This window comes from Pelodiscus sinensis, chromosome 17 (genome assembly GCF_052426305.1).
Source record: "Pelodiscus sinensis isolate ZL-2025 chromosome 17, ASM5242630v1, whole genome shotgun sequence".
NCBI lineage: Eukaryota > Metazoa > Chordata > Testudines > Trionychidae > Pelodiscus > Pelodiscus sinensis.
In genome coordinates, this window is record NC_143068.1 from 29,413,611 (window position 1) to 29,440,457 (window position 26,847).

General features: G+C 47.9%; 1 protein-coding gene across 7 annotated transcripts in view; it reads left to right on the top strand.

Annotated features, from left to right (window-relative positions):
- Positions 1-2,386: 2,386 nt before the first annotated feature.
- Positions 2,387-26,847, top strand: part of COL20A1 (collagen type XX alpha 1 chain) — a 121,055-nt gene continuing 96,594 nt past the window's right edge. For 6 of the 7 annotated variants that reach the window (XM_075901044.2, XM_075901047.2, XM_075901046.2 and 3 more), the window contains exons 1-3: positions 5,301-5,488; positions 15,847-15,934; positions 22,845-22,955. In XM_075901044.2, the coding sequence (XP_075757159.2) occupies positions 15,859-15,934; positions 22,845-22,955 (187 nt within the window). In that variant the 5' untranslated portion in view covers positions 5,301-5,488; positions 15,847-15,858. Of the gene's footprint in view, positions 2,446-5,300; positions 5,489-15,846; positions 15,935-22,844; positions 22,956-26,847 lie in introns of those variants that run through there. The other variant, XM_089769730.1, reaches the window with a different exon arrangement.

Consider the following 26,847-nt stretch of genomic DNA (forward strand, 5'->3'; position numbering starts at 1 on the left):
CAGCTCTTTTACAACTCTTGGGTGTAAGTTCCCTGGACCTCATTTAGCAATCTCTAACTTCAGTAGCAACTGTATTACAGTACTGCTTCCATTCTGCTAGTATCGCTGGAGGATATCACATGCTATGACGTCATCCTCATATTTCCCCCCCAAATTCTTGGCTTTTGATATACATTTGCCACCCACTTCACCTTTCTTCCACTTGTTTTATATACATTGTTTTGCAACTGCTTTCACCTCTCCTCTCAACCAGATTGCTTTTTTTTTTTTAACCAATATGGCCTCCTTCCTCAGTTGTGCCCCTTTTAGGCATCTAGTGAAGTGTTCTGAAAGAATTGCCAGTCATCCCTCCCATTGTTCAGATTAAATCCACTCCTTGAGACTGGAGATAACCTCCATGAGGCGGACCCTATGACAATTGGGGTGGTCAGCATGGAGCTCTCCAAAGCTCAGAGCCTGGAGAGGCCACCCCAAACCATCCTATGGATGGGACATCTCTGGTACTGGGACCTGCACTCTTCAACGTATTCACTAGTCATCCGGAAAAGGAGGTAAAAAGGGAAGTGGCCCAGTTTTCAGATGACAGAAGGATACTCAAGAATGTTAAGTCCAAAGAAGACTGAAGAGCTGCAAAGGGATCTCACAAACCTGGGTAACTGGGCAGCAGAATAGCCTATTACAGTACATTCAACATTGAGAAGTGCAAAGCCATGCTCATTGGAAAAGCTATTCCTGGCTATTCATAGACAATGCTGGGCTCTACATTTGCTGTTCTCTTGCTGGTACGGTATCTGAGAGTCACCATTAGTAATTCTCTGAAAGCGTCTACTCCTAGCACAGCAGCAATCCCAAATGCTATTGCTGTGATAGGGATGATTAGGAACGGGATACAAAATAAGACAGAACAGCGCATCGTGCCACTATCTAAATGCACAGAACGCCTGCACCCGAAATACTCTGTCCTGTTTTGGCTGGCACATCTCAAAGAGCAGGCAGTAGAGCTGGAAATATTCAGAGCAGGGCAGGGATCCGGCACTTGGGCTCTAGAGAGGCTCTCAGGAACTAACTGTTTAAATAATTACCAGTGACCTGGAAGAAAATATGGAGTCCCTGCTGGTAACGTGTGGGTGACAAAATTCAAGCCGAGTGGGAAACAAGGCTGAGGCCAGGGCAGTGACGTGAAGCGAGCTGGGTCCCTTGGGAACCTGGGCCCATGCGAACAAAACAGGTTTTCACAGAGCCAAATGCAGGGTCCTATCCTAGCCCCAAAGCCTGCAGGCCACACCCCGGGTAGGGGGTGGGGTGGAACTGTCCCCAGGCAAGCAGGGACTCTGAGAAGGATTTAGGGTCATGCTGGGCTAGCTGCTCAACCAGAGCTCCCAGGGGATGCTGTGGTGAATACGGCTACAGCCGTCAGTAGTCACACGAGCAGAGGAGGGAGCAGGGCAGGGAGGTGACACAGCATCTGTGAGATGACCCTGGACCCTGCAGCCTGCTCTAGGGGCCACATTTTAAAAAGAGGTTGAAAAATTGGACATGTGGCAGCAAAGATCCCAGTGTTTTGAGGGCTGAGTCATAACGCCTTCTTGTGAGCTATCGAGTGAAGCCCAGTCTGTTTAGCTTCTACAACGGGAGGCTGAGAGGTGGCTTCATTCTAGTATCTAAGTGCCTTCCCAGAAAGAAAGTGTCGGCATTAAAGGGCTGTGTAATTAATGTTGCAGAAAAAGGCAGCACAAGATCAGTGGGTTGGAAGGTGAAAACAGACACATTCATATTAGAAATGAGGCACAAATATTTCATAGTGAGGATGATTCACCATTGGAACAAACTACCAAAGCAAGTGATGGATTGTCCATTTCTTGATGTCTTCTAAGGACGACGAGATGCCTTTCTGGTGTGTGCTTGTATCGAAACTCAGCTGCTATGATCTACAGGAGGGCTGGGATATGCAGGGGTCAGATTTAATGTTCTAATGGTCCCTTCTGGCCTGAAAGTCTAATTAGTGAAAAACTGAGTGTGCCCTAGGGAACAGCCTCTGGGGCGTCACTGTGCAGCCAGCTTGATCCCCAGACTCAGTGTCATTAAGTGGGATGATCCAGGGGAAGCTGTTGAAACATCCAGAGAGGGTCAGAACACCAACCTTACATGGGAGGGGTGGGTGTGCCAGTGACATCACAAAGGCCTGTTGCGGGACCTCAGCCTATTGGAGGACAGTGGCGGGGAGGTGATGACCTCACAGAGAGACCCTGACATCATCCAGGCAGGAGAGAGGTGCCAGGCAGGGACGACCTCAGAGATTCCTGTGGCTTTGAAGCAGTAAGGCTCCTTCTCAGGGTCTCTCCTTGGGGACAGAGAGAGAATTAGGATTAACGTACGTGAGCATGAGGAGGAATCTCGCTGGAATTTTCTCCTTCTTTACTACTGATTTTGTGGCCCGTTTAGAAGGTAAGAGCCTCAGAGAGGTCTGGAACCTGTTCAGTCTGATCCACCTGGTGCCAGCTGAATTCTAGGGATAGAAATAACTACGTTAAGGTGATTTGATTCCCTACCAAGGACTTTGTCCCATAGAATAACTGGGCGTTTAAGGGGGTTGTCCTTTTAGGTTTCCCCTTTCCTCCTCCCCTTCCTCTTTCTTTTTTCTTGCTTCTTTTCCCCCCTTTTCCATTCCTCCCTGCCTGCACCAAGGAGAGTGTGTGAAGGAGGTTTGCTGTCACTGTGGGAGGCCCTCACAAAGAGGTGGGGCTGGAAGGATGCTCAGAGACTGATCCCCTCCGGTGATGACCTGGGCCATCTTTTTGGACTTCTGCTCCCATCTCCCCACTGGGACAGCCGTACCGTGGTCCTGACCCCAACTTCCAGCCCTGGGGAGAGCAGAGAGCTGCCTGGCTATGCCAAGGCTTTTTTTTAGCTGCCCCCATGAAGCCCACTACGACGGCTTACCTTTTACCACCTCCAGATAGGATCTAATTCGTGCAGAGCTGCAGGCATGTGCTCTGCTAATGAGATGGGCTGGACTTAAATTCTTTATGCATGCCTGGGCAAGCACGCACCTTAGAGGGAACTATGGACACCCATGGGAGGGCTTAAATACACAACTGGCCCTCTAAAAATGGGGCATCTGGTCACCCTAGTGTTAGTAATCTGAAGGCAAGGGGGAGGCAGATCAGCCTGCCTTTGGATTCAGCGCCAAGCACAGAGACTCAAAACCCAATAATGAAATTTGGATCTGAATCAAGATTTTTTTGTAACCAAAGTTCAAGTAGGGGCAGAGCACAGGGCTTCATTTCATGCATGATTGTATTTCTGGATACACAGCAGCAACTATAGGCAGCTATTAAAATCAACGGGAGTGCCAAGAAAAGGAAATTACTTCAGTTTAAGGGGGAAGCGTGCGAGTTACAGTGAAAGAACTATGAAACACGCGTTGTCTTCTTTGGATAAGGGGGAAGCTGTTTGTTTCAGGTTTTACATGAATTATAACAATTTGAATAATATGAAAAGCATAAAATAAAGCACTCTCCAGTCATTTAAATATTTCTGAAATAAAACTTTTCATGAATTTCATTTTGTGGAAAATGTGCCATTTCTTTCTGATTCGGGGGAAAGAAGATTCCCCATGCAGTGAAATTCCAAGTTTTCACCAGCTCTAAAACAGATCACTGGCACTCTATTGTAAACTCTAGTCTAAAACAATAACACAGTGAAGAGATCTCTGTCATCGGATGTATTCTGGGCAGCGTGGCCAACCTCTGGCTGTTCATTGAATCTTGCTAGTGCATCTGGTGGGAGCAGAGGCTGCTTTCAGATTAATCTCCATTTGCAACCCCGACTCTATAGCTTTGTAATAGAGATGTAGCCGTGTTAGTCTGATCTTGCTGAAACAAAAGACAGGACTATGCAGCACTTTAAAGACTAACAAGATGGTTTATTAGGTAATGAGCTTTTGTGAGCCAGACTCACTTCCTCAGATCAAATTCTGGAAGAGAATTGGCATGACCATATATACCAAAAGAATATAATGGAAAAAAAAGTGAACACATATAAAACTGACAAATCAGATTTAGAACAGAAGGGGAGTGAGGGGGAAGGCTAGTATCTATGAGATAATGATACTAGGGGTGATAATTGGGGATGCTATCTTTGCAATGGGTAAGGTAATTAGCATCTTTGTTAAGGCCCGTTCGTAAAGTGTCAAATTTAAGCATGAATGACAGTTCTGAGGTTTCCCTTTGTAGTCTGGTGTTAAAGTCTTTTTGAAGTAAGATACATGTAGGAAGGTCGTTAAGACTATGCCCAGGTTGGTCAAAGTGAAAAGAAACTGGTTTATCTTTGTGAAGGTGTCTGATGTCGGATTTGTGGGCATTAATTCTTTGGCGAAGTGTCTGAGGCGTTTGTCCAATATACATTGCAGAAGGACACTGTTGGCACATGATGGCATAAATTATATTTCTGTATTTCTGTAGCTTTGGTGATGGGTCAGATAGGAAACCTGGCAGCATTTCACTAATGCCATTGTTCTCACAGGATTTTGGCCCCGAACAGTGGAAATCTTGAGAGCGCTGCTAATGGTGTGAAACTTCCACAACTTGGGGCCAAAATTCCACTCAGTTAATCTGGCTGCAGCAGCTGCAAACTTTGCTCACATAATTGAGATCCGAGTCTTGCCAAACTGACAGGTGAGCTCACAGGCATGGGAAGTAGGGGTGCTGTGTGTGTGTGTGTGTGGGTGGGGGGGGTGCTGCAGCATCCCCAGATTTTCCACCTGGATTTCCTGCACACAGGGACTGGCCCCACAGCCCTGAGTCCCAGCCTCTGGGCTCCTCCTGTCTTCAGCACTCCCTGCCACCAGCCCTGGGCTCTGCCTCTGATCCATCCAGTCCGGGAGAGTTGACAACTCTTGGTGTGATTCTACCCTGGGCAGTAAGGGACACAAACAGCTTTTGGGGGGTGCAACTCAGCACTCCCACTTCAAAATTATTTCCAGCACCACTGGGTGTGCTTAACGTTGCTCAAGGGCATGCAGGATCAGGGCCTCTGAAATGTTCAGATAAACACAATTAAATATATACACAACCAACGTGAGCTACTGAGTTAGTAAAATGCAAGGGGATTCCACCTTGCTTTCTTTACTAATTCATACATTTCCTTGGAAATTCACAGCGGGATGGCTAGCATTTCAGCCCTCCCAGCATGATTCACAAAATCAAGCCTGGTTTGCTGAAAAATGAATGTATTTTACAAACCACAGTTGCTTAGCCATATGTAGCAGCCCGAATCAGAAGTACAGTTGTGTGCTTGGTGGGCAAAGAGGGTGGGGAGAATTCAATAGGGCACGCTGTCTCACTCTCTTCCCAGTCGAGAAATCTTCCCAGTCGAGAAATCTTTCAAACATTCCGAGACGCAGGCAAAGTGCTGGCTTCCTTTGCGGAGATTAAGAATGTCGCACCTCCCCAGCCAACTTGAGGGAAAGCAAAATTGAAAAGCAAAGGTTTGTGATAGATCCTTGCTGATTTCGAAGCTGTTTTGATTTCTCTGGGCTAGGCTACCTGGGCTGTATTGTTCTGTGGTGGGTGCTTTTTTGCCTTTACTCTTTTTCTTCTTTTGACAGAACAAAGTACTTTTAGAGACCTGAAACTTTTGTGAAACTCCCAGCTAATGCATTGACCTAGCCAAAGTGTGATGGTTATGAACCATTCTCAATTACTAAGTGTTATCAGTTCCTGAAGACTTAGAACTTTGATCTCTTTAAGGTGACATAACTTTTAGACTCACATTATCCTGTAATGAAATGTAAATTTCCTCGGAACTGACAGGAATGTCTTTCTTATAATCACTTAATGCTCTGTCAAGAATGAACAATTCTATCGGAGAGTAGTGGACATTAGATAAGAAACCCAGTTTTGGTCTTTAGTGACTTTTTTTGTGGCATGCAACCTGAGGGAATTTCTTATGAGGAGTGGATTAATTAGAAGGGTTTGTTAGCTCCCAGCTGAAAGATCTGATGATAATCCTATTTGTCTGGATTGTTTTTTTTCTAGCTGTTTTGGTATTAATATGCTTGCACCAAACTGGTACTAAGTTAGTCTATGGTTTGGGGGAATTTCCAGGCTGTAGGGAACTTAATACCTTAGTTTTCCTTTGAAGCTTTTCTCTCTTATTCTTTCTGCAGCTTCTAATCAATGTTCCCTCTAATTTTTCCCATCCATGTGCAGATTTTATCCATCAATGTGTGGAATAATTTTTTCTACATGTACTAATGCCTGTGTAATGTGCACCACTAGTAGAAGCAAAAAACTAGCTGTGAGCACTCTGCTAATCAGCTGGGAAGCATTTGAACCTCTCATGAGCAGCCACACAGGCGCACAGCTTACAGCGAACACTGCTTAGTCACTTTAGAGTCCTATTAGCAGCATCTTTAAATTCTCTTCACTCTACTGGTTGAACATGAGGAAAATGAATGTAGGATCAAAAACAAAGGTGATAAATGCAGGAGGTGTGAGAAAATATTAGCTTAGTGGACTCTCTGCCTTTTGTTTGTTCTGTACAATGTAACCTGCAGCCCCGACTGTGTAATCAAAGGGGTGGCTGAGCATCCCACAAAATGTTTTGGGTTTAATGACTGTGCATTTTTCATCAGAAGAACACTTCCCCTTCCCCCCGATTTCTAACCAGTTGTCCCACATTTTCAAGGATTTTTTTTCAAGTCTTGAGATAGCACGATGGGGTGATATGCTAAGCAGGTATCTCTTCCTGGGATCTGGAGCAGATGACTGACTCTGGAAAATGTTTAGGAAGCTTAGAACTGAGTTTACCCACTCCAGATATGCCAAGGTCCGGAGGAAATTCCGCTCTGCTAATGTTGCTCTCCTCTTCTCCCATGAGTATCTTCATGGTTTTTCCCACGCAACCACTTGTGAATGGAAAATCTTCTCTGAACTAGGCTATATCACTGCACCTTCAGCAGCACTGTTCTAAAAGCATGCTAGTTTTGTAGAAACCCTAATTTGTGTGTGTGGAGGAAGGGGTGAAAATATTTTTTGTAAACTTCTGTTGTAAAGTTGGAAAATGTTATCTGGAGCTCCCCTTCATGTCTCAATGTACTTGATGCTGATGGGAAGCTGCAAATTTCCCATCACAGCTCACAGTCAACCTCTGGAACTCCTTGCCAGAGGATGTGGTGAAGGCTAGGACTTTAACAGGGTTAAAAAAAGAGCTAGATAGAGTCGTGGAGTTTAGGTCCATTAATGGCTATTAGCCAGGTTGAGTAGGAATGGTGTCCCTAGCCTCTATTTTTCTGGAAATGGGTGATAGGGGAGGGGTCATGTGAGGATCACTGGTTGTGTTCACTCCCTCTGGGGCATCTGGTATTGGCCACTGTCGGCTGATAGGATACCGGGCTGGGTAGACCTTTGGTCTGACCTGGTATGGCTGTTCTTATGTTCAAATTGACAGTGGCGAGGGGAGAAGGTGGCTAATATACATGGTGAATTCAATATTTTTAATGATCAGAACGAGCCAGCCTATGTAAATGCACGCTCTTCTTGCTGTGAACGTCACCCTTTCCTATTGTTTATGTTCGCCTCTTGTGTCTTGCTTAAATTGGCCCATCTACGAATTGGTGGCAGGGACATTTTTCGGAAGGGTTGTGCGGCACCCAGTGCTCTGTGCCTGATTGGAGCCTTTGCGGCTACTCTACATTGTTATAACCACCACAACAATATTATTATTATTAGATTCATTTTGAAGGCTGGCCCATTCCCTACCACCCGCCCTCCAGGAAATGCTAGTGCCTGTGAAATAGGTATCATGTGCTATAGGTACTATCCCTGAATTCCTTCCCTGAATGAGTAATGGGAGGAGAAAGAACTCCACATGCCGGAGGCTCTTTGCTGTCAGAAGGGATGATGTCATGGAGACCCTATCAGGATTTTGCACCTCTCCTCTGCACGGCTGAATGGCTACACCATTTGCTCTTTGCCCTTTGGCTCTGAAATCCCTTTCTTCCCCCCTTTCCAGCTGTGGATCTCATAGTCCTTAACCCAGCAGCTCATTAATGTTGTTTTCACTTCACAGATGAAGAAACTGAGGCACAGAGGTGCAGTAACACAGCAGGCCTGAGGCAGAAGCCAGGTCTCCTCATGCCTAGTCTATTGCTCTATTCACTTAGCCACAAGTTTAGAGGTGTGTTTCTTCTCTTGGTAATTTTCTGAGTCAACACTTAGTAAATACTATAAGCGGTGGATGTGATATACCTAGACTTTAGTAAGGTGTTTGATATATCCTTGGACGATATTCTTATCAATAAAGTAGACAAATACAACTTAGATGGGGCTACTATATGGTGGGTGCATAACTGGCTGGATAACCGTACTCAGAGAGTAGTTATTAATGGTTCACAATCCTGCTGGAAAGGTATAACAAGTGGGGTTCCGCAGGGGTCTGTTTTGGGACCGGCTTTTTTCAATATCTTCATCAATGATTTAGATATTGGCATAGAAAGTAAACTTATTAAGTTTGCAGATGATACCAAGCTGGGAGGGGTTGTGACTAATCTGGAGGATAGGGTCATAATTCAAAATGATCTGGACAAATTGGTGAAATAGTCTGAAGTAAACAGGATGAAGTTTAATAAAGACAAATGCAAAGTGCTGCACTTAGAAAGGAGCAATCAGTTTCACACATACAGAATGGGAGGCGACTGTCTAGGAAGGAGTACGGAAGAAAAGGATCTAGGGGTTATAGTGGACCACAAGCTGAATATGAGTCAGCAGTGTGATGCTGTTGCAAAAAAAGCAAACATGATTCTGGGATGTTTTAACAGGTGTGTTGTGAGCAAGACACAAGAAATCATTCTTCTGCTCTACTCTGTGCTAGTTAGGTCTCAGTTGGAGTATTGTGTTCAGTTCTGGGCACCGCATTTCAAGAAGGATGTGGAGAAATTGGAGAGGGTCCAGAGAAGAGCAACAAGAATGGTTAAAGGTCTAGAGAACATGACCTATGAAGGAAGGCTGAAAAAATTGAGTTTGTTTAGTTTAGAAAAGAGAAGATTGAGGGGGGACATGATAGCAGTGTTCAGGTATCTAAAAGGGTGTCATAAGGAGGAGGGAGAAAACTTGTTCATCTTGGCCTCTGAGGATAGAACGAGAAGCAATGGGCTTAAACTGCAGCAAGGGAGGTTTAGGTTGGACATTAGGAAAAAGTTCCTAACTGTCAGGGTGGTCAAACACTGGAATAAATTGTCCAGGGAGGTTGTGGAATCCCCATCTGTGGAGATATTTAAGAGCAGGTTAGATAAATGTCTATCAGGGATGATCTAGACAGTATTTGGTCCTGCCATGAGGGCAGGGGACTGGACTTGATGACCTCTCGAAGTCCCTTACAGTCCTAGTATTCTATGATTCTATAAGTATGTTCCTCTTCCCGCTGAAGCTTAAAGGTACAATTTTCGGTTTGAGTCAGAACATGGCAACCGGTTTGATCCAACACCCATTAATGAAAACAGGACTTTGTAATATTAAAAAAAAGTGCTCCGTAACAGCCGAGTGTTGTTTAATTAATTACTTCATTTTCTTTACTTAATAGACTTTGGATACAGCTTAATGTCTGCTGAAACCTGTGTACAATTCAGTATTATTCCTCCAGATAGCATTCTCTTTGCATCTGGCAAAATCAAGGAGCCATTTAAAAATTAGTATTAATAACATTAACCCAGGGCTGGTTTGCAAATCCTGGATGGTTTTCTTTGCACCAGGCAGTTTTGCATTTTGTTATAGGAGGGTTAATCTTTACCTGACCACACTTTCAAAATGTGGAACTGTTTCCAGGAAAATAGTGATATAAAATGGAAAGGAGATGCAAGATGCTGAAGCTTTCAGATTGGCAAGGGTAAATTGCAGTTGCGTCACACAGCTGGGCTTCTGCCAATGAACACAGACACAGCAATGCAGGGGTGGAAGTTAGCTACCAGATGTTGCGACGGGCTTGTCTTCCCCTTGCAGCATTTCACAGCTCCTGGATTAAAAGTGGAAGAAATTTTTGAACTAATGAGGCGCTGACACAATTGATGGGAAATAGAAATTTGCCAGAGGCCACTTTGTAACTGTCTGTCAGATTGTACTAAATTGAAATGTTGCTGTAGAATGAATGGTAGAACTAGTGTAGACAACCCATCTATGCCAAAAGTAATAAGGATGAACCATGTGGCTGGAGAAGTGGCAGATGCTGATAATACATTGGACTAGGGCCATGTCTGTACTTACCCGGAGGTTCAAATTAAGATAGGCAACTCCAGTTACATGAATTGAGTAGCTGGAGCTGACATACCTTAATTTGATCTTTCATGCTGGTTTCACAGTGGGAGGATGACAGGAGCAAACACTTTTCTCAAGTTCCCTTACTCCTCACAAATCAAGAAATGCCGATGTCGAAAGGGGTGCCCTCTTTGTTCACTTAAGCGGGTCTTTACTAGACCCGCTAAATCAAATGCCAGAAAATCGATGGCAGCAGCCTTGATCATCTCGCCAGTATAGATGTGGCCCATGTGAAACAAGGCCACTTTAAATGTAGGGACCATGAGATACTGGTGTTTCATTACTTGAATTGGTTTTGCCCTGCTGTAAATCCATGTGGATTCACGTCAGTGGAGTTTGGCTTGATTTGCAGCCCATTGACGTTGACGGGAGTGCTTCCATTGACCTCAGTGAGCTTGGGAGGGGGTCCTTTGTCCTCATCCACCCAGTGTGACAGGGTGCGGTCATAGAAGACCCTTTGGGACTGTTCCCCAGTGTGCTGATCATGCCACTCACATTTGCATCTTGAGGTCCATTCCAGTTCTGGGCTACGTCTACACTGGCATGATTTAGCACAAATACTCTTTAACGCAAGAGTTTTTGCGTTAGAGTATTTGAGTAAGAGAGCGTCTACACTGGCATGTGCTTTTGCACAAGAGCATCTGTGCCAGTGTAGACACTCTCTTGCACAAGAAAGCTCTGATGGCCATTTTAAACATCGGGCTTTCTCGCGCAAGAAATTGATGTCGCCTGTCTACACTGGCCTCTTGTGCAAGAACAGTTGTGCAAGAGGGATTATCTCTGAGCGGGAGCATCAGAGTATTTGTGCAAGAAGCCCTGATTTTATACATTGGAACGTCAGTGTTCTTGCGCAAGAACTCGCGGCCAGTGTAGACAGGTGGCAAGATTTTGCGCAAAAGCAGCCCTGTAGACGTAGATGTAGACGCAGCCCTAGTGTTTTATGATTCTTGCTCTCTGGGTTCCCTGCCACCCAGTCCTGCTGGGCCAGATCTCTGGTCTCCCCCAGAGATGCAGTCTCAGGGCACAGTGCCCAGGAAACCATCCCCCAAAAGAGCAATCAAAAAAACGGCCTCGCTGGGCAGATGGCGATGCATAAGGAGCTGCTTGTTGTCAGGCCCAGCTTGCTCAGAAAGTGAAGGAGCCAGGAGGAGGCTGCCTGGCCAGGCAGGAAAGCAGATGGAGGCAAACTGCTCACACGCGACTCCCACAGTGACGTGGTTGAAACCGATAGCATCCTCAGGGAGGAGTCATTTTGCTCTACCTTTGCCATTCCTCTTAGGAAGCAGAGAGCATTGTTGAGAGAGGCCTGACTGTGGTGTACAGACAGGGCTGTCCCTACCCCAAATATGCAGCTGTGTAGGGCACCACAAAATCTGGGGCACCAAATTGCCTCTCATTTCAGGGGGCTGAGGGCAGCCGCATGCTGTGTATGGGCTCTGGCCGTCTCCAACCCCATCCCCTGGCTTCCCACGCTTAGCTCCATCCCCCAGCTCGTTGCCGGTTCAACCGCCCCCAGCCCCTGGCCAACTGCCTCAGTTCTGTGGCGGTATAGCTACCCTCCACGCCATCCCTCTGCTGCCCCTGGCCTCTGCTCAATGCCCATCGAGCCACCCACCAACCCAACCCACAGCCATGCCTTGCTCCAGCTCAGCACCAGTCTGGCAACCCCCTGGCCCCTGACTGACCCTCTCCCCCAGAACTCAGCGCCCTGCCCCTGCTCACGAGGCGACGGCGAGTGGCCCTCATGGGCTGGAGGACTCAGAGTTGGGGGCAACCATGCTGTGGGTGGCTAGAGCGAAGCTGCATGTTCCCCTTGAAACCGCCGCTTCTCTCCGGCCAGCGGCACAGCACCTGCTGCTACTCCGGAGTCCTCCGGCCCATGCCTCCATCCCGGACATGCTACAGGTTGCCAGCTCTCCTGGACTGGACCAACCGGCTGTCACTGCCTTAAATGGAGTCGGGTCAGTCCGGCCCGGGAGAGTTGGCAACCCCTGTCCCCCGCGGGGATACCGGTGCTGGGCTGCGTTGGGCACCAGCACTGATGGGGATGGCCCTGTGTGTAAGAATTAGGGACCAATCCCTATATGCTACCATGGTGGCTCCCATCTCTCTGCACTGTACCCCTGGTGAGTGGGAGTGAATATTCTATGCGCATCAGTGTTAGCAGGCCTGCCGAAAGGGGAGAGCAAGGAGGGAAACTGCCCCGGGGCCTGGTGATTAAAGGGCCCATGAGCCCTTTAAGTCTCCGCTGGAGTGCCGCCACGGTGCTCCAGGCAGCATTTAGGGCTGCCTGCGGAGGTGGGGGCACTGCATGGCGCTCTCCAGGCAGTGCTGAGGGGGACCATGGTCCCAGGAGCACTGAGAGCTAGCTGCCTTCAGCCTCGCCCCTTCTGCCTTTGACCCCACCCCTTCTGGAAACATGGAGGCAGGGAGCTCACCCCCAGCCTAGGGACCAAGAATGGCTGTTGGCTTCTCTGAGTGTGCAGGTTCTCCACAGTGTTCTGAGGCAGGAGCAGGGGGGAGATTCAACACTTATGAAATTTTAGGCCGCTTTTATAGCAGCTCCTGGCTTTTTGAATTGCTGTTTGCCCCAAAGCACAATACTTGCTCATTCAGCAGTGGCAAATACAGGTAGCAGCCAGAGCCAATCCCAAGCCTTGAGACTGGGGAGGAGGCATCTCTGAATGATGAATCATAAAGCCCACAGAACAGTGACCTGCCAACATTAGGAAAAGCTCCCATTGGCTTTAGTCAGTTCCAGATCAGAGGCTACAGCACGGGCCCATGAGCTGGCAATGTAGGGCTGTTCGTCTGTCGGCATCAGTAAGGGTGCAGGATAAGAACACAAGAACGGCCATGCTGGGTTAGACCAAAAGTTCATCTAGCCCAGTATTCTGTCTTCTGACAGTGGCCAATGCCAGGTGCCCCAGAGGGAATGAACAGAACAGGTAATCATCAAGCAATGCATCCCCTGTCACCCATTCCCAGCTTCTGACAAATAGACTAGGGACACCATTTCTACCCATCCTGGCTAATAGCCATTAATAGCCACCTATCCTCTATTAATTTATCTAGTTCTTTTTTTTACTCTATTAAAATCCTAGTCTGTACAAAATCCTCTGGCAAGGAGTTCCACAAGTTGAGTCTCCATTGTGTTGTTAAATACTTTTTTTGTTTGTTTTAAATCTGCTAACTATTAATTTCACTTGATGACTCCTAGTTCTTGTGTTATGAGAACAAGTAAATAATTTTTCCTTCTCTACTTTCTCTATACCAGTCATGATTTTATAGACCTTTATCCTATCCCCCGCTTAGTCATCTTTTTTCTAAGCTGAAAAGTCCCAGTCTTATTCATCTCTCTTCATATGGAAGCTGTTCTATTCCCCTAATCATTTTTATTGCCCTTTTCTGAACTTTTTCCAATGCCAGGGTATCTTTTGTGAGATGAGGCGACCACATCTGCATGCAGGATTGAAGCCAGGGGTCCGTGCACACCTGGATGTGGATCTGAATTTTGCCACTGTGAAAGTTGCTCTTGCTCTGTACGGGGTTCTCAATCCCACACCTGCCATTTTGCTGTGAGTTGAAAGTTTGAACTTGCATTGAAACCAGGCAACACCTTCCACGTTAGACCAGATACTTCTCCTCTTTACAGCCCCGCCCAGGAGACAAACCCAAACAAACAACTCCCTGCATGCATCCCCAGTGTAGCATCAGGGGAGCTATGCCAAGAATTAACTTGGCCCTCGTCTCTGGCCTAGTGGTGCCACATGCTATATCAGGTGTGTGGTTATAAAGCTGCGTCCCTTCTGCTCCTTTGTCACACTCTCATAACAATCCCAAGGTTACACAATCTGTGCTTTGAAGAGTGCTCATGGAATAATGCTTCTCTTATAGGCATAAAGTGCGGACTTGGTTCAGTTCTTTCCCATCCCTTATATTGTGTGTCAGAGGGGCTGGGTTATTCTGTGGTAGCTGTGTTTTCACTTTTGCACTGATTGGAAAATGTATGCTTTTTTAAAATTGTATTTTAAAACCACCCAGGCAATGCTGGACTTCAGGTTTAATTGGCAACTTGCTGATGGTACTTACACTGCAGCCAACTAGAACCCAGCTTGCTTTTCCATACCTGTATTGGCTACGCAGGGCTGAGAGGGGATAAAATACTGGTCATTGAAACCAAGCAGACTTAAAGAAACACAGGCCAAAGTCTGCTCTGTTTGTTGTGTTGAAACTAGTAATGATCCCGGAGCAGCCAGGGACAACCTAGGCTAATGAGTGGACCACATGAGTGGACCCTCCTTCACCTTAGTGGGCTGCAAGATTGTCGTAACCAAGATGGCCTCCTGAGTAGTTTTGCTCCCTGCGCTTGTGTACTGAGAATTTGCAGAGTGGGATGACTGAACTGTGCCAGTGCTGTGATTGGCTGCAAAGGGAGCACACGGCTCTCACAGTTAGGCTATGACTACACTACAGCGTTTCTTTGGAAAAACGGCAGTTTTTTTTAAAAAAACCCCTTACTTACATCCACACTGCAATTGTGTTTTCGGGAAAAAAAATCAAAAGAACGAAGGGATTTTTCCAGCATTGGTAAACCTCTTTCTACGAGGAAGAAGCCATTTTCCAAAAGAGCTCTTTTGGAAAAAAGTGTGTGTGGACGGGGAAGAGGGAGTTCTTTCGAAAGAAGAGGAAAGAGGAAAAAGCAGAAGTGCTATGGGGCCGTTCCGTCCATAGTAATGTAGACGCTATCTTTTGAAAAAGCAGATCACTTTTTGATGCACTTTGGCAGTGTGGACATTCTCTTTCAGAGGAAGTTTTATTGGAAGATCTCTTCTGGAAAAGCATCTTTCACAAGGGTGTATCTAGACTATGCTAGACTTTCGAAAGAGGATATGCAAATTCCTGCGGCATAAACCTCATTTTTTAAGGAAAAGCGGCTTGTCGACAAACGGGAGGATTCGCCGACAGAACTGCGTCTGAATTACTTTCACTTTCAAAAATGAGCTTGAAAGTAGATATGAAAATTCCCACGGAATTTGCATATCCTCTTTCAAAAGACTAGCGTAGTCTAGATATGTCCCAAGAAGCCTGCAGTCTAGACATAGCTTCAGTGTTGTGCGCAATCAGCACGCACCTCACTTCATGGCCTTGCTTTATGTGCATGTCACTTTAATGATAGTGGTTGGGGGAAAAAGCTACGCCGATGGAAGCCAGCAGAATCTGGCAACCTTGCGCCTGGGCAGTGGTAAACAAAATGTCTTGTGGGCCGCACATAGAACCCCGATGGGCCGCATGTGGCCTGCAGGTTGCCCACCGCTGTCCTGGAGGCTGAATATTCTTTCGCAGATGGCATCAGTGCAAACTTCATTACATTGCTCGTCAGCGAGCCCTTCAATCCAGTTAGCACTGCTAGGCAGGAGAGGGGAGCATGCACCCTTCTGCCTATTTATCAACAAGGGAGGCAAATGAGTCCATGCAGTCAGTGCCGGTTTTGTTGAGGTGGTTAAATATTAAGTACCTTTTCTTCTCTGAATAGGGACAGGACATCATGCTGATTCACAGTTCCTTCTTGTTTGCCTGCACGGCTTTGGGAAGTCACATCCTGGGATATGTCCTCGGTCAAGGTAAGCAAGGGCGCTCTGATGACTTTTAAAACAGGCATTGGATGCAATAATTTAGGATGTGGCCGTCACCCGAGCTGAGCGAACAGATCTAGTTGGCCCAAGATCCCACTGTAAATGTTATCCCTTTTCTCGGTTCGTCTGTAATCAGATCACTTTGGAACACGGCAGTGTGTGTGTGTAAGTGTTTCTATCTGGGATTTAGTTTTGACCCTTTATACTGAGAAACCCAAATGTTGGAATTTAGAACTGGGGTCAAATCCAAGTCAGGCTATTTCTGGTTTGGATTTACGGAAGCACTAACCCAGATTCCCAAAATGTAACCCCGGAAAGACTTAATTTAAATTAAGGCCCCAAATATGAAAGGCAGACTCAGGGGTGTGGAGGGCAGGAAGATAATGTTCTTCCTTTGTCCATGCTGCAGGAGGTAACCCTGTCCTAATCCCCTGAAGGTTTTTGGCTTTGTTTTCAGAATGGAACTAAAACTGGTATAAACCATCGGCAGCCAAAACACTGACCTCATGCAAATTATATTGGCAGTTTGCAAGGTCTCCTTGTCAGTGCAGAATCCTGTTCTCTCAGTGTCAGCTAAATTGCTCCTTACAGTAACTTCCATAGCTGAGTGTCTGAGTACCAGAGTGCTTTTCCATTTCCAGCAAACAAAGATCAGCATAAAAAAAGTCAAGGTGGTTTGCCTTGTGGCATCTTCTATCTCTCTGGGCAGGCGTAAGAAGGAGGGATACTTCAGTTCCTAAATATAACTTGCTAAGTTCCCTATGTAAGTACTTAACAAAGATCCACACACAGAGACTTAGTATGATATTGCCTTTTAGACCTGTAGTTTTCAAACTTTTTTTCTTGTGACTCAGGTGGGAAAAATCACTTATGCCCATGAGCAGGGGTGAGAAACGTCAGGCCTGGAGGCCGGATGTGGCTCCTGGCTTGCCTGGATCCAGCTCCTGAGGCTCGGGGTTCCTCCCCTCCAGTATTAGGGAGCCCGTGAAGGTGCTCCCACCCCTCCTTGCGGCTGGAGCATACAAAATCTACTAGCCTGGGCCCCCCAGGGTCTCCTGTGTGATGGGAATGTGGGGAGTGTCTTTCTCCGTCTTAGTGGGGGGGACATGTCAATGAGGGTTAGTTATTTTGGATGGGGCGGGTGCTTCTCACTTATGTGCGGCCCCCGACTGATTTTTCTGTGGGCTAGCACCCCCCAGCCCCCAAAAGGATCCCCGTCCCTGTTTTAGAGCCTCCCCACAGAGCTCTGGCTGCTGACCCAGTGCCCCACATCCTGTGACCCAGTACTGAGTCATGACCCTAAGTTTGGGAATCCCTGATTTAGACTTTGAACCACCTCTGGCTTATACAATCACAGCACCTCCCATCTTCCAGGGACAAGCACTAACTGGCTAAGAGTCTCCATTGTCTGAAGGCACCTGGGGACCAGCTGGATTCAGGTGACACACCCAGGAGTCCTGCATTAGAGTCAGGCTGGTTCCCAAGAGACAGCCATTAATGAAGGATCTGTGCACCCTTCCATATTTTCAACACTGTTGGGTTGTTTAGGCCTGAGCTGACTCAGTGCCACAAGAAAGGTTAGCGGAATTACCAGTAGCGTGGACACATCTGGGATAACTCCACACAGAGCACTTATTTTCCTAGCATGGATCTCCAAGTCCCCTGGTGCTTTCCTAATTCTCTGGGATAACCTTGCTGTGTGTTGGGCAGATGATCATGCAGGTAACTGGCGGAGGGTGATTCAGGCAGTGAGGGGAAGTCTTCAAGTGCTGTTATGGTCAGAAAAGTGAGTTCAAAAAGTTATGGATCCTCTTCCTTTGTGGATGGAAATAATCCCTTCTGCTGTTAGCACTGTAGAGCCAGCCCATGTACGGGAGATAGAGATGGTCTGTTCTGGACTGTAGAATTGCTCCTGAAGTTCCTGTGGCATTGTGACTGAAGAATGAGCCAGGGAAACTACCAGTGACTTTTAACAGCTTGCAGGCCTGGTGGTTACACAAATTATCTCCTTTATTTTTATTTGTAAAGAGGAGAGTTTTGAAGAAGAAAAGGTGGGTGCAGAGGAGAGGGATGAAACCAAGTTTCCACTACACAGGAGACCAGGACAAACTCTGAGAAAACAGGCCATATTATCAAACAAAACTGAAGATTTGAGGGCTAATAGCAATACAGGAGCACGTCAAACAGATCTAGCTAAATAGTAGTAGAGAGGTAGCTGTGTGTTGGAAGAGAAATGATGATTGCCACCACCTTTATCAACTGTCTCTGTTGTCTCTGACAGACACTGTTAATATTTATGGTCCTCGTGTCTGTAAGCAATAAACAGGGAGGCTGATGCGCAAGACAGTGAGAGTGATATACTGGTAGCGCTTCTCAGTGACATAAATGCTGCTATTGGAAGGGCCTGCTAAGCTTATGGAGTCCTGCACTGATAGTCACTGCTGGTTTTCTTTCTTCCCTTGTGTCAGACAAATAGCAGGGCAGCATGAGACCGATCACTCGTACCGGACCGTCGGGCACCTTTACCCCTATTTATAGTGGAACTTCCCTAACAGTTGGTGGTTTGCATTGGGTATTCAGGGAGCCTAGTGTTACCCACATTCCACACTCTAGTCCCTGCATAATTGACAGTGTAAACAAGTTGCAAGTAGGAAAATGACATAGGCTAGGTCTGCTCTGCAGCTGGTGAGATGAAACCCAGAAATGCATTTGCGGCCCCTCCTGTATCCCACGCCATTGCCACCGTTTGTTCGTCACAGGTGAGTGTAGGCGTGGGGAGCGAATGCTGCCTCCTTCCTCATGTGAGACGCGGAGGGTGTTTACCCTGAACTACGCTACGGGTGTGAACGTTGCGGTTTGATCAGGGTCGGGCGAGCTTGAGATTCCAAGCTGCAGCGCAAGTCACGAAATCCACAGTGTTACTTTGAGCATTCTAGGAGAAGCCCCCTTAGCATGAGTCAGGTTCCCCGGGCAGGGAGACTCACTGCAGCGTACACACACCCACCCTGGGGGCTCTAATAATTAACAGGGAGCCACCTTGAGCCGCTCAGGGCCCTATGCATTTGCTTAGTCCACCTCCACCAAACATCAGCTCTGATGCCCACAGGGGTCTGATAGGAAGTCAGGATTTAGGTGGCAGTGGGATTAGACCAGTGGATCTAAGAAGTTGCTTAGTCACTTGCCATCCTGCCCTGGAGCTGTCCTCCAGCCCCTGTCTATAAGGCTGTGAACTGTGCTCTTTGACATGCAGGGAGCCTGGAAATCTCCCGTGTGGCTCCTTTGCTCATTTGCTCAGCAGCAGGTCCATGCTGGTTCTCCTGTGTTCAGAACCTCCTTGGTAAATGGCTTGTTCTTGGGTTTCTTGAAAGGCGAGTGTCTGTCTGGATTTGAAGGGATGTTATCCATGCTGCGTACCCCTTCGACATGAGATCACCCAAGGCTTTCATTGAGAGCCTGGCTGTCACTCCACATCCATTGGGGAGCGAGGTTACGATATGAGAGTGCAAATCTTCTCCAGGGTAGGCAGACAGCTGGGCTTCCCAGGAGCTGCAGCTCATTTGCATCCAGAGTATAACAGCTCTTTGGAGAGTCTTGTCCTTCTCATGTTCATCTGTGCACGCTCTGGCCTTTGTAGCTAGAGTTAGGGCTGAAAAGCTGGGCAGCACATGTCCGGCCAAAGACAGCTCCCTGTTTCATCACTATGAATCCGTCATTGTTCCATTCCCATTCCCCGTTTCTGCTCTGGTCCTTCCGACGCTCTCTGCCCCTGCTCTTTAAAAGACCGGGCGCAGAGAGGGGTGGGGGAAGGAAGAAAGACTTTTCATTGCCTCCGTTTTGTTTTCGCCTGGCCACCATGTGAATCTGAGCCTTGTTTGCCCGAAATAGTTGTCTGCTTGCCGAGATGTTTCCAGGAAGTGTCTGGACCCAAAGGTTAAGGTGCAGATGATGGACTGAAACACATCAGCCCTCACTGCCTGAACTGTTGCTAATTCCTGCTCTGCGTCTTGGATCGTGATGACTCAGGAGAAGAGAGCTGGAGGCATCTGAGGGGGAGATGTGTTCGATCAAAGTTGCCACTCAAGATAGTGCATGCGATGGCACGCTGATCCCTACAAGTCCAGCTGATCAGTTCTGAGCACAGAACCTCGGGGTGTTTCTAAGTCTGCTATCATTAAACCCAAAGTAAGGGAGGGGGAAAAGGTTCTGAAATGGTTTTCTAAGGAATTGTCAAACTTCTCAGCTTTGATGATCTGTCCAGGCTGTGTTTTGCTTCTCAAGAATGTTCCTTGTTGCCTTTTAATGCCTACATTTTAAGGGGGAAGTCTCCTTATCTGCATTTCTGAAATGTGCAAGGGCACTCATATGTATTTGCAAACCAGGGCGCACTACACAACAGGGCTTTACTCGAAATTAACTATGCAAATTGAGCTACATCAATTGGGTAGCTTATTTCAAAATCGCTTTTTTCGAGTGTTGGTGCTGTCTACACAACATTTATTTCGAAATGGAGCACTCTTCCTTCAACTTCCCTTACTCCTCATACAATGAGGATTACAGGAGTTGGAATAAGAAGTCCTCCAGCTTGACAGTATTTCGACATTAGGTCAAAATGACTGCCGGCTGTGTAGATGTGGACTATGTTATTTTGAAATAACGCTGCTGTGTAGATATAGCCTTACTGGCCAATGCAACTGCTAATTCTATGCTTGGCTCCGTATATGGGAATTCACTTGCCCTTTTTAAACGTGCAAATGCAGCTTTTAAAACTGTGCACATGTAACTGCATTCCTAATTTTTGCATTCGGGTACTACACTTGTGTGCACAAAGACACCTTGCCATTTGCAGTCTTCATTACCAGTTTGCATGTGTATTTTTGCTGCATGGTTTTGAAAAGGCTTTTTTGAAGGCCACACACCCATGTTGAATTTCGTGGGGGCAAGTGGGGAAACCTACTGAAAAGTTGGCTTTTAATGTATATGTGCTATTCTGGCAGAGGACTATACATCTGCCGGGTTTACACTCTCCAGCCAATCACGCGGAGGTATTTTGTAGCTATGTTGCAGCTAAGAATCATCAGCATTTAAGAGAAACCTGAGTGCAGGGAGCTACCTGGAAGATAAAGGACCTCTCCGAAATGGAATTTTGAGGCGAGTGGGTGTCCAGGAAACCAGGTTGCAGAAACCGCAAGGGCCACAAGACACTGTAAATCTGCTTCTGCCTGCTGTTCTCTTTCTTTTGCATTTGTTGGTTGTTTGCTGCCTCCCTGCAGCAGCAGGAGGCTTTGGGCCTGGTCCAAGCTGGAGCCTGTTGCCTCCGCAGTTCTCAGTCCTGTCAGGGGCTGTTATTTACCCTTGGTCGGGTTTGTATTTTTTTCACATCTGGCCTCCGAACTGCCGGAAAACTCTCTCGCTGCAGAATCGTGGCGCACAGAATCTCTGGGTTTGTTACTCCTTGCCAGCCCACATCTGACGGGGGCCTCTTTGGGTAGCTTTTGCCTTGTTCATGGCAGCCCCACGTCGATGAATTCCGAATTCCGAGGTGTTTGGGGTGTAATTCGCAGCCCAAGGAGATGCACCCACGCTAGTGCCGACAGCGTTAGCCGCCTCGAGACCCTAGCTGAGCACTTGGAGCTGTTCGCCCCGCCCGCCACCGCGGCTGAGCTCTGTTTTTAGTGCATTCATTTGATCAGGATATGTCCCCTCAGGCTGGGAATGACGCTCCTTGCTCTCAATGCAGCCATTACGCTATAGTGTCACAGGCCAACTAGTACAAAAGCCCTTGGAACTGCTCTGGTCTCTGCTGCTTTTACCATTTACCCATCTACGTGGCTATCCTCGCCCCTTGTTACTTGAGCTGCTCGGCTTGCCAGCGACAACAGAAGAAGGGTGTCTTGCTCCGCAAGTTGCAAACCCTTTGGCTGGTTCTGATAAACCTTTGAAAGCCCTGGCTGGTCCAAGCCATGACAAGCGGAGGGAGAGTCTCCTTTAGACTCCATTGTTTTTAGCAGGTTTTGTGTCCCTCCGGGGTCTCGTATTTAAAATGTTTATATATATTTGCATTGGGTTTAAAATTGCTGTAAGCCGCCTCGAATATTTTAGAGAGAGAGGCGGGGCACAAATTTTGAAATAAATAAATAAATAAATAGACGGGAGGGAGGAAAAGGGGGAACATGGAACTTACTCCTCGAAATCATGGAGTAAATAAAGGGCTCACCCCGGGTTCAGTCCATGGTTTTGAGCAGTAGGTTCTGTGTAGGCAGGTTTTCCTCCCTCTCATCTAATGGAGAATCCAGCCTGGGACTGTCAGTGGGCCGGGGAAGGGGAACTGTCTGTTACTGGTCCCCAAGTCCTGCCCCTTCCCAACATTGCCCCACCCTCTCCCCCATGGCATCCCATCCCCCAAGCACCAAACCAGGGGAGTTTGGTGCGCCCCATGGTGGCAGCGTTTGCTCCCTCGCCCTCTTCATGGCAGCAGGAGCCATGGGGGAAGCAGAGTGCACTGAGGTGGGGGGGTGCTTGCTCTGCTGCACTTCACTTCCTTACAGTGGCAGAAACCGTGGGGAACGTGGGGGGGGGGGCGCCACCGCTGCTGCCCTGTATCGCCAGGCCCCACTAATGATACCAAGCCATGTGCTCGGGGGATGGGGTGCCTTGGGGAGAGGGCGGGGCAATGGCGGGAAGGGGCGGAGCTTAGATGCTGGTAATGGATAAGCCCCTCCCTGTCCCTTTGTGATCCCAGGCCAGACTGTGCAATCACTCCAGCTGGACAGGCTGGAAGTTTGAGACCCCTGGACTGCCAGGTCCGTTTGCAAGGCAGACAGGTACGTGTGGATGATGCACTGCCTGCCCACAGGCACCGCTCTACTTAGCATGAGTGATGTTTCTGCTTTTCCTCCAGGGCCAAGCCGGTTGAAACTGGCCGTCCTCTCGGAAGACAGGCTGCAGATGAAATGGAGAGAAACGGAAGGGAACACCGACGGATACAAGGTCCAAGTGAAGCCCATGGCAGGTGCGTTTTGCTGGGATCTGGGCATGGGGCTACAAGGTGGCAGGAGCTGGCTGAGCCCAACTTTCAGCTCATGCGGGGGCAAGGGAATGTGGGTTTGTCAGTCAGCTCCATGTTAGAGCTGCTGTCCTGGAGGGGGTGCTGCTGCTGGCTGTAATGGTCTGAATAATCTTTACCCATTAGGGGTAATAGAAACTCTTTGCGCCCTTCCCAACTCCTCTCAGGGCTGCTGAAACAGCAGCATTTCTGGCTCGGATTTCTAAAGCCACCTCAAGGAGCCTGGGAATCAACTTCCACTCAAAGCCCAGGAAAGCTAAGCTCCTAACTCCCTTAGGCACCCCGGGACTCTTGTACTTTTAAGTCTGCTGCTTTTTCTCCAGGGGTCTTCGAAGCTCCGTGGCGTGTCTGTGTTTTATCTTGTGCCTTCTGTCCAGATTTACAGCTTGTGCATTCCCTCAGGGGATGGTCTAGAGCAGTGGTCCCCAGCGCGGCCCCGCCCCCGGATGCGCGGCGTGTGAGTGGCCCCGCCCCCAAATGTGCGGCGCATAAGCAGCCCTGCTCCTGGGCACCCGGCAGCCCCAAAAGGTTGGGGACCACTGGTCTAGAGCATTGTTTGCCCACAGCCCCTTGGCTTGTGCACACAGTCTGATCTGTGTTTCTACCTCGTCTTGCCAAAGTGGTGGGAGAGCTCCTCTACCAGGCCCCTTTTCCCTGTTCCTGACGTCTTGACTCTGCTTCTGCATATAAATACAGTCCCTGAGTGACTGGCAAGAGTTCGTGTCTCATGCCAGGGGATCTCCCAGCCCCCTCCAGGTGACAGCACACGTGTGGCCTGGGCTGATTTTGTCATCCCTGGAACAACACCCACTTTGATACCACTTTGTGCACTGACAGTGCTATGCCCGATGCCTTAACTTTTCACATTGTGATTTGCAGGGCACCTCCCTCTGCAGCCTTGAACATTTTACAGGAATTAAGTCCGCTAAAGTAATAGTAAATTCACAAAAACCCACAAGAGTGCTCACCACTCACATTCAGACTATAAACTCCCTCCTCCAACAGACAGAAATCCATCTGAATTCTTCTGCCCCTTTGGGTAGGGGGTAGGGCAGTGTTCCCTGTAAGCCGAGTGCATGGGTGGCCACCCAGGAGACAGTCAAATGCTGCCAGATGATTAGCAGTGCACCCACAGCCAGCAGCACGTGTTTCTATTGGTGGTGCACAGCTGCACATGATATAGTGCATGTAACAAAATTTATTCTGCACGTGGATGGGGAAAAAATGAGAGGGAACATTGGTTGGGGGGTAGATTTTGTAGAATTTCTAGACTGTGGAAGACTAGACTGCGGAGCCAGTTCCAGAGCTGAGGCGCCTACATGGGCAACATGCTCTCTTAGCTGGGAGATTTTAGTGGAGCACATTTGCTGAGTTTCAGTGGTGTATCCTGGCTGTGTCACGGTCCCTGGCAGTAAGGCAGAGAAAGGGAGCTACCAGTGAGGGGCGCGAGCAAACACACCTCTTGTTGGATGGGCTTTTACCAACCCAGCTTCTAGCTCCAGTGGTTTTCCTGGTGCTCAGATTTGAAGGCTGGTTTCCAGACGGTAAAGAAGACGTCAGTTCGGAAGCTCGGGGGTCAGAAACCTGCCAGTCATGGTTGTTTCAGGCGGCCGAACCTGTCAGTGTAGCAGTCCTGGGCACAGTTGTCTCCTCTCAATGTCTCTCTTCCTCTTGGCTCTGTGACAACAAACTCCACTCCATCCGCCTCACCAGAGATGTCACATTACCGCTGAAGCGAGCGTGGGTTGGGGTTGGCGTCAGGAGACTCCTTCCTCTCTTCCCCCTCAGGCTTATTTGAATTGCGGTCTGAGATCTTTCCAGGAGCCTCAGACCTCCTGGTGTGCCAGCCGAGGTGGGTTATGGTGGTTGGGACAGAGTTCCCCAGCATAGCAGGTTGCGTTGCTTTAACTCACACATTCCTGCAGTAAGCCGAAGAAGGACCGGGCCTGAAACCCCGGGGGAACGCCGCCTCGGATACAAAGCCCTTAGCAACCTCACGGCTCCGCTCCACCCAGCAGCTCCTGCCTTGGACTGATGTGGTGGGGCCCTCAGCCTCCTAGGAAGCTGGGCAGCCAACATTCCTATGTACCACCCCCGACTGACGACTCCAGGAGCAATTGCGTCGCTGCCAGACACATGACCGTAACAGAGCTGCCGGGGACTATGTGATCTGTCAGACCTCTCCTGGACAGCCGTGTCACCAGCTAGTGGGGCAGAGAGCCAGCAAGGTTTGTCCATTGGCTTTTTTCCAGGATGCTTACTGCCTCTGTATAAAACTATGGTACGCCCACATCTTGAATACTGTGTACAGATGTGGTCTCCTCACCTCAAAAAGATATTTTGGCCTTGGAAAGGGTTCAGAAAAGGGCAACTAAAATGATTAGGGGTTTGGAACAGGTCCCATATGAAGAGAGGTTAAAGCGACTGGGACTTTTCAGTTTAGAAAAGAGGAGACTGAGGGGGGATATGATAGAGGTGTATGAAATCATGAGTGGTGTGGAGAGGGCGGATAAAGAAAAGTTATTTATTAGTTCCCATAATAGAAGAACTAGAGGACACCAAATGAAATTAATGGGTAGCAGATTTAAAACTAATAAAAGAAAGTTCTTCTTCACACAGCGTGTAGTCAACCTGTGCAACTCCTTGCCAGAGGAGGCTGTGAAGGCTTGGACTATAACAGAGTTTAAAGAGAAGCTAGATAATTTCATGGAGGTTAGTCCATAAAAGGCTATTAGCCAGGGGATAAAAATGGTGTCCTTGGCCTCTGTTTGTCAGAGGCTGGAGAAGGATGGCAGGAGACAAATCACTTGATCATTGTCTTCGGTCCACCCTCTCTGGGGCATCTGGTGCTGGCCACTGTCGGCAGACGGGCTACTGGCTAGACGGACCTTCGGTCAGACCCAGTACGGCCTTTCTGATGTTCTTATGCTAGTAATTAAGCAACCATCCCCATCCCAGTCAAGGGCATCTCTGTGTGTGCAGCAGCTAAGCATGTGCTCTGAGGGACTGTGAGGTTTGGGCCCACGCTCTGTGAAACCTAAGCCAGCCCTGCTGATGGGAGGTGCTACTTCCAGACGTGGCCTGTCTGCATAGAGGAACTGAAACAACCAGAGAGAAATAGGTGAAAGGGGCAGAGAGAGACGAGAGATGACCCAGTGGTTAGGGTACCACCAATGGACCTGGAAGATCTAGGTTCAGTTGCTGCTTGGCCATAGACTCCTTGTGTGCCCGTGGTAAAGTCTCTTGGGCATAAACGTTCAAAGGTGGCCCCTTGTTTTGAGACTCCAAATTGTAGACATCCAAGTCCTAATTTACAGAGGTGCCAGACACCCAAAGCTCCCTAAGAAGCCGAGGAGAGGAGGCGGTGCTCCAGGAGAGGTGTTCAGGAAATGGTTTTCTTGTGCCAGGAAAATATTTCTGTGCTTTTCTTTCCCCAAAATGTTTCCCCATCATGATCAGGAAGAACAACTGAAATCTCACATTTTCATGAGCCAAAACAAAACCAAAAACTGTTTCAACCATTTTTTTTTGTTTTATTGGGTTTTTTTTAAACTATAATTAGTTCAGGTTTCAAAGCGAAAAGGCTTTTCAAACAGGGACACTGGAATTTTTTGTGTAGAAAATATCAAGCCAAGAAGTTCTAACAATCCTGAAACTTTCCCCCCCACTCCTAGTCAGCTCCTGGCTCAATACGGTCACCCCACTAGCTCCTGAGCCCATGCCGCAGTCTGCCCCTGGCACTAGCCATTCTGAACCCCAGTTTGTGACCCCCAGCAGCTCAATGTGCTCCACTTTGTCTGTCCTAACTCAGCTCCACCGGTTGGTGCTATGTCAAACT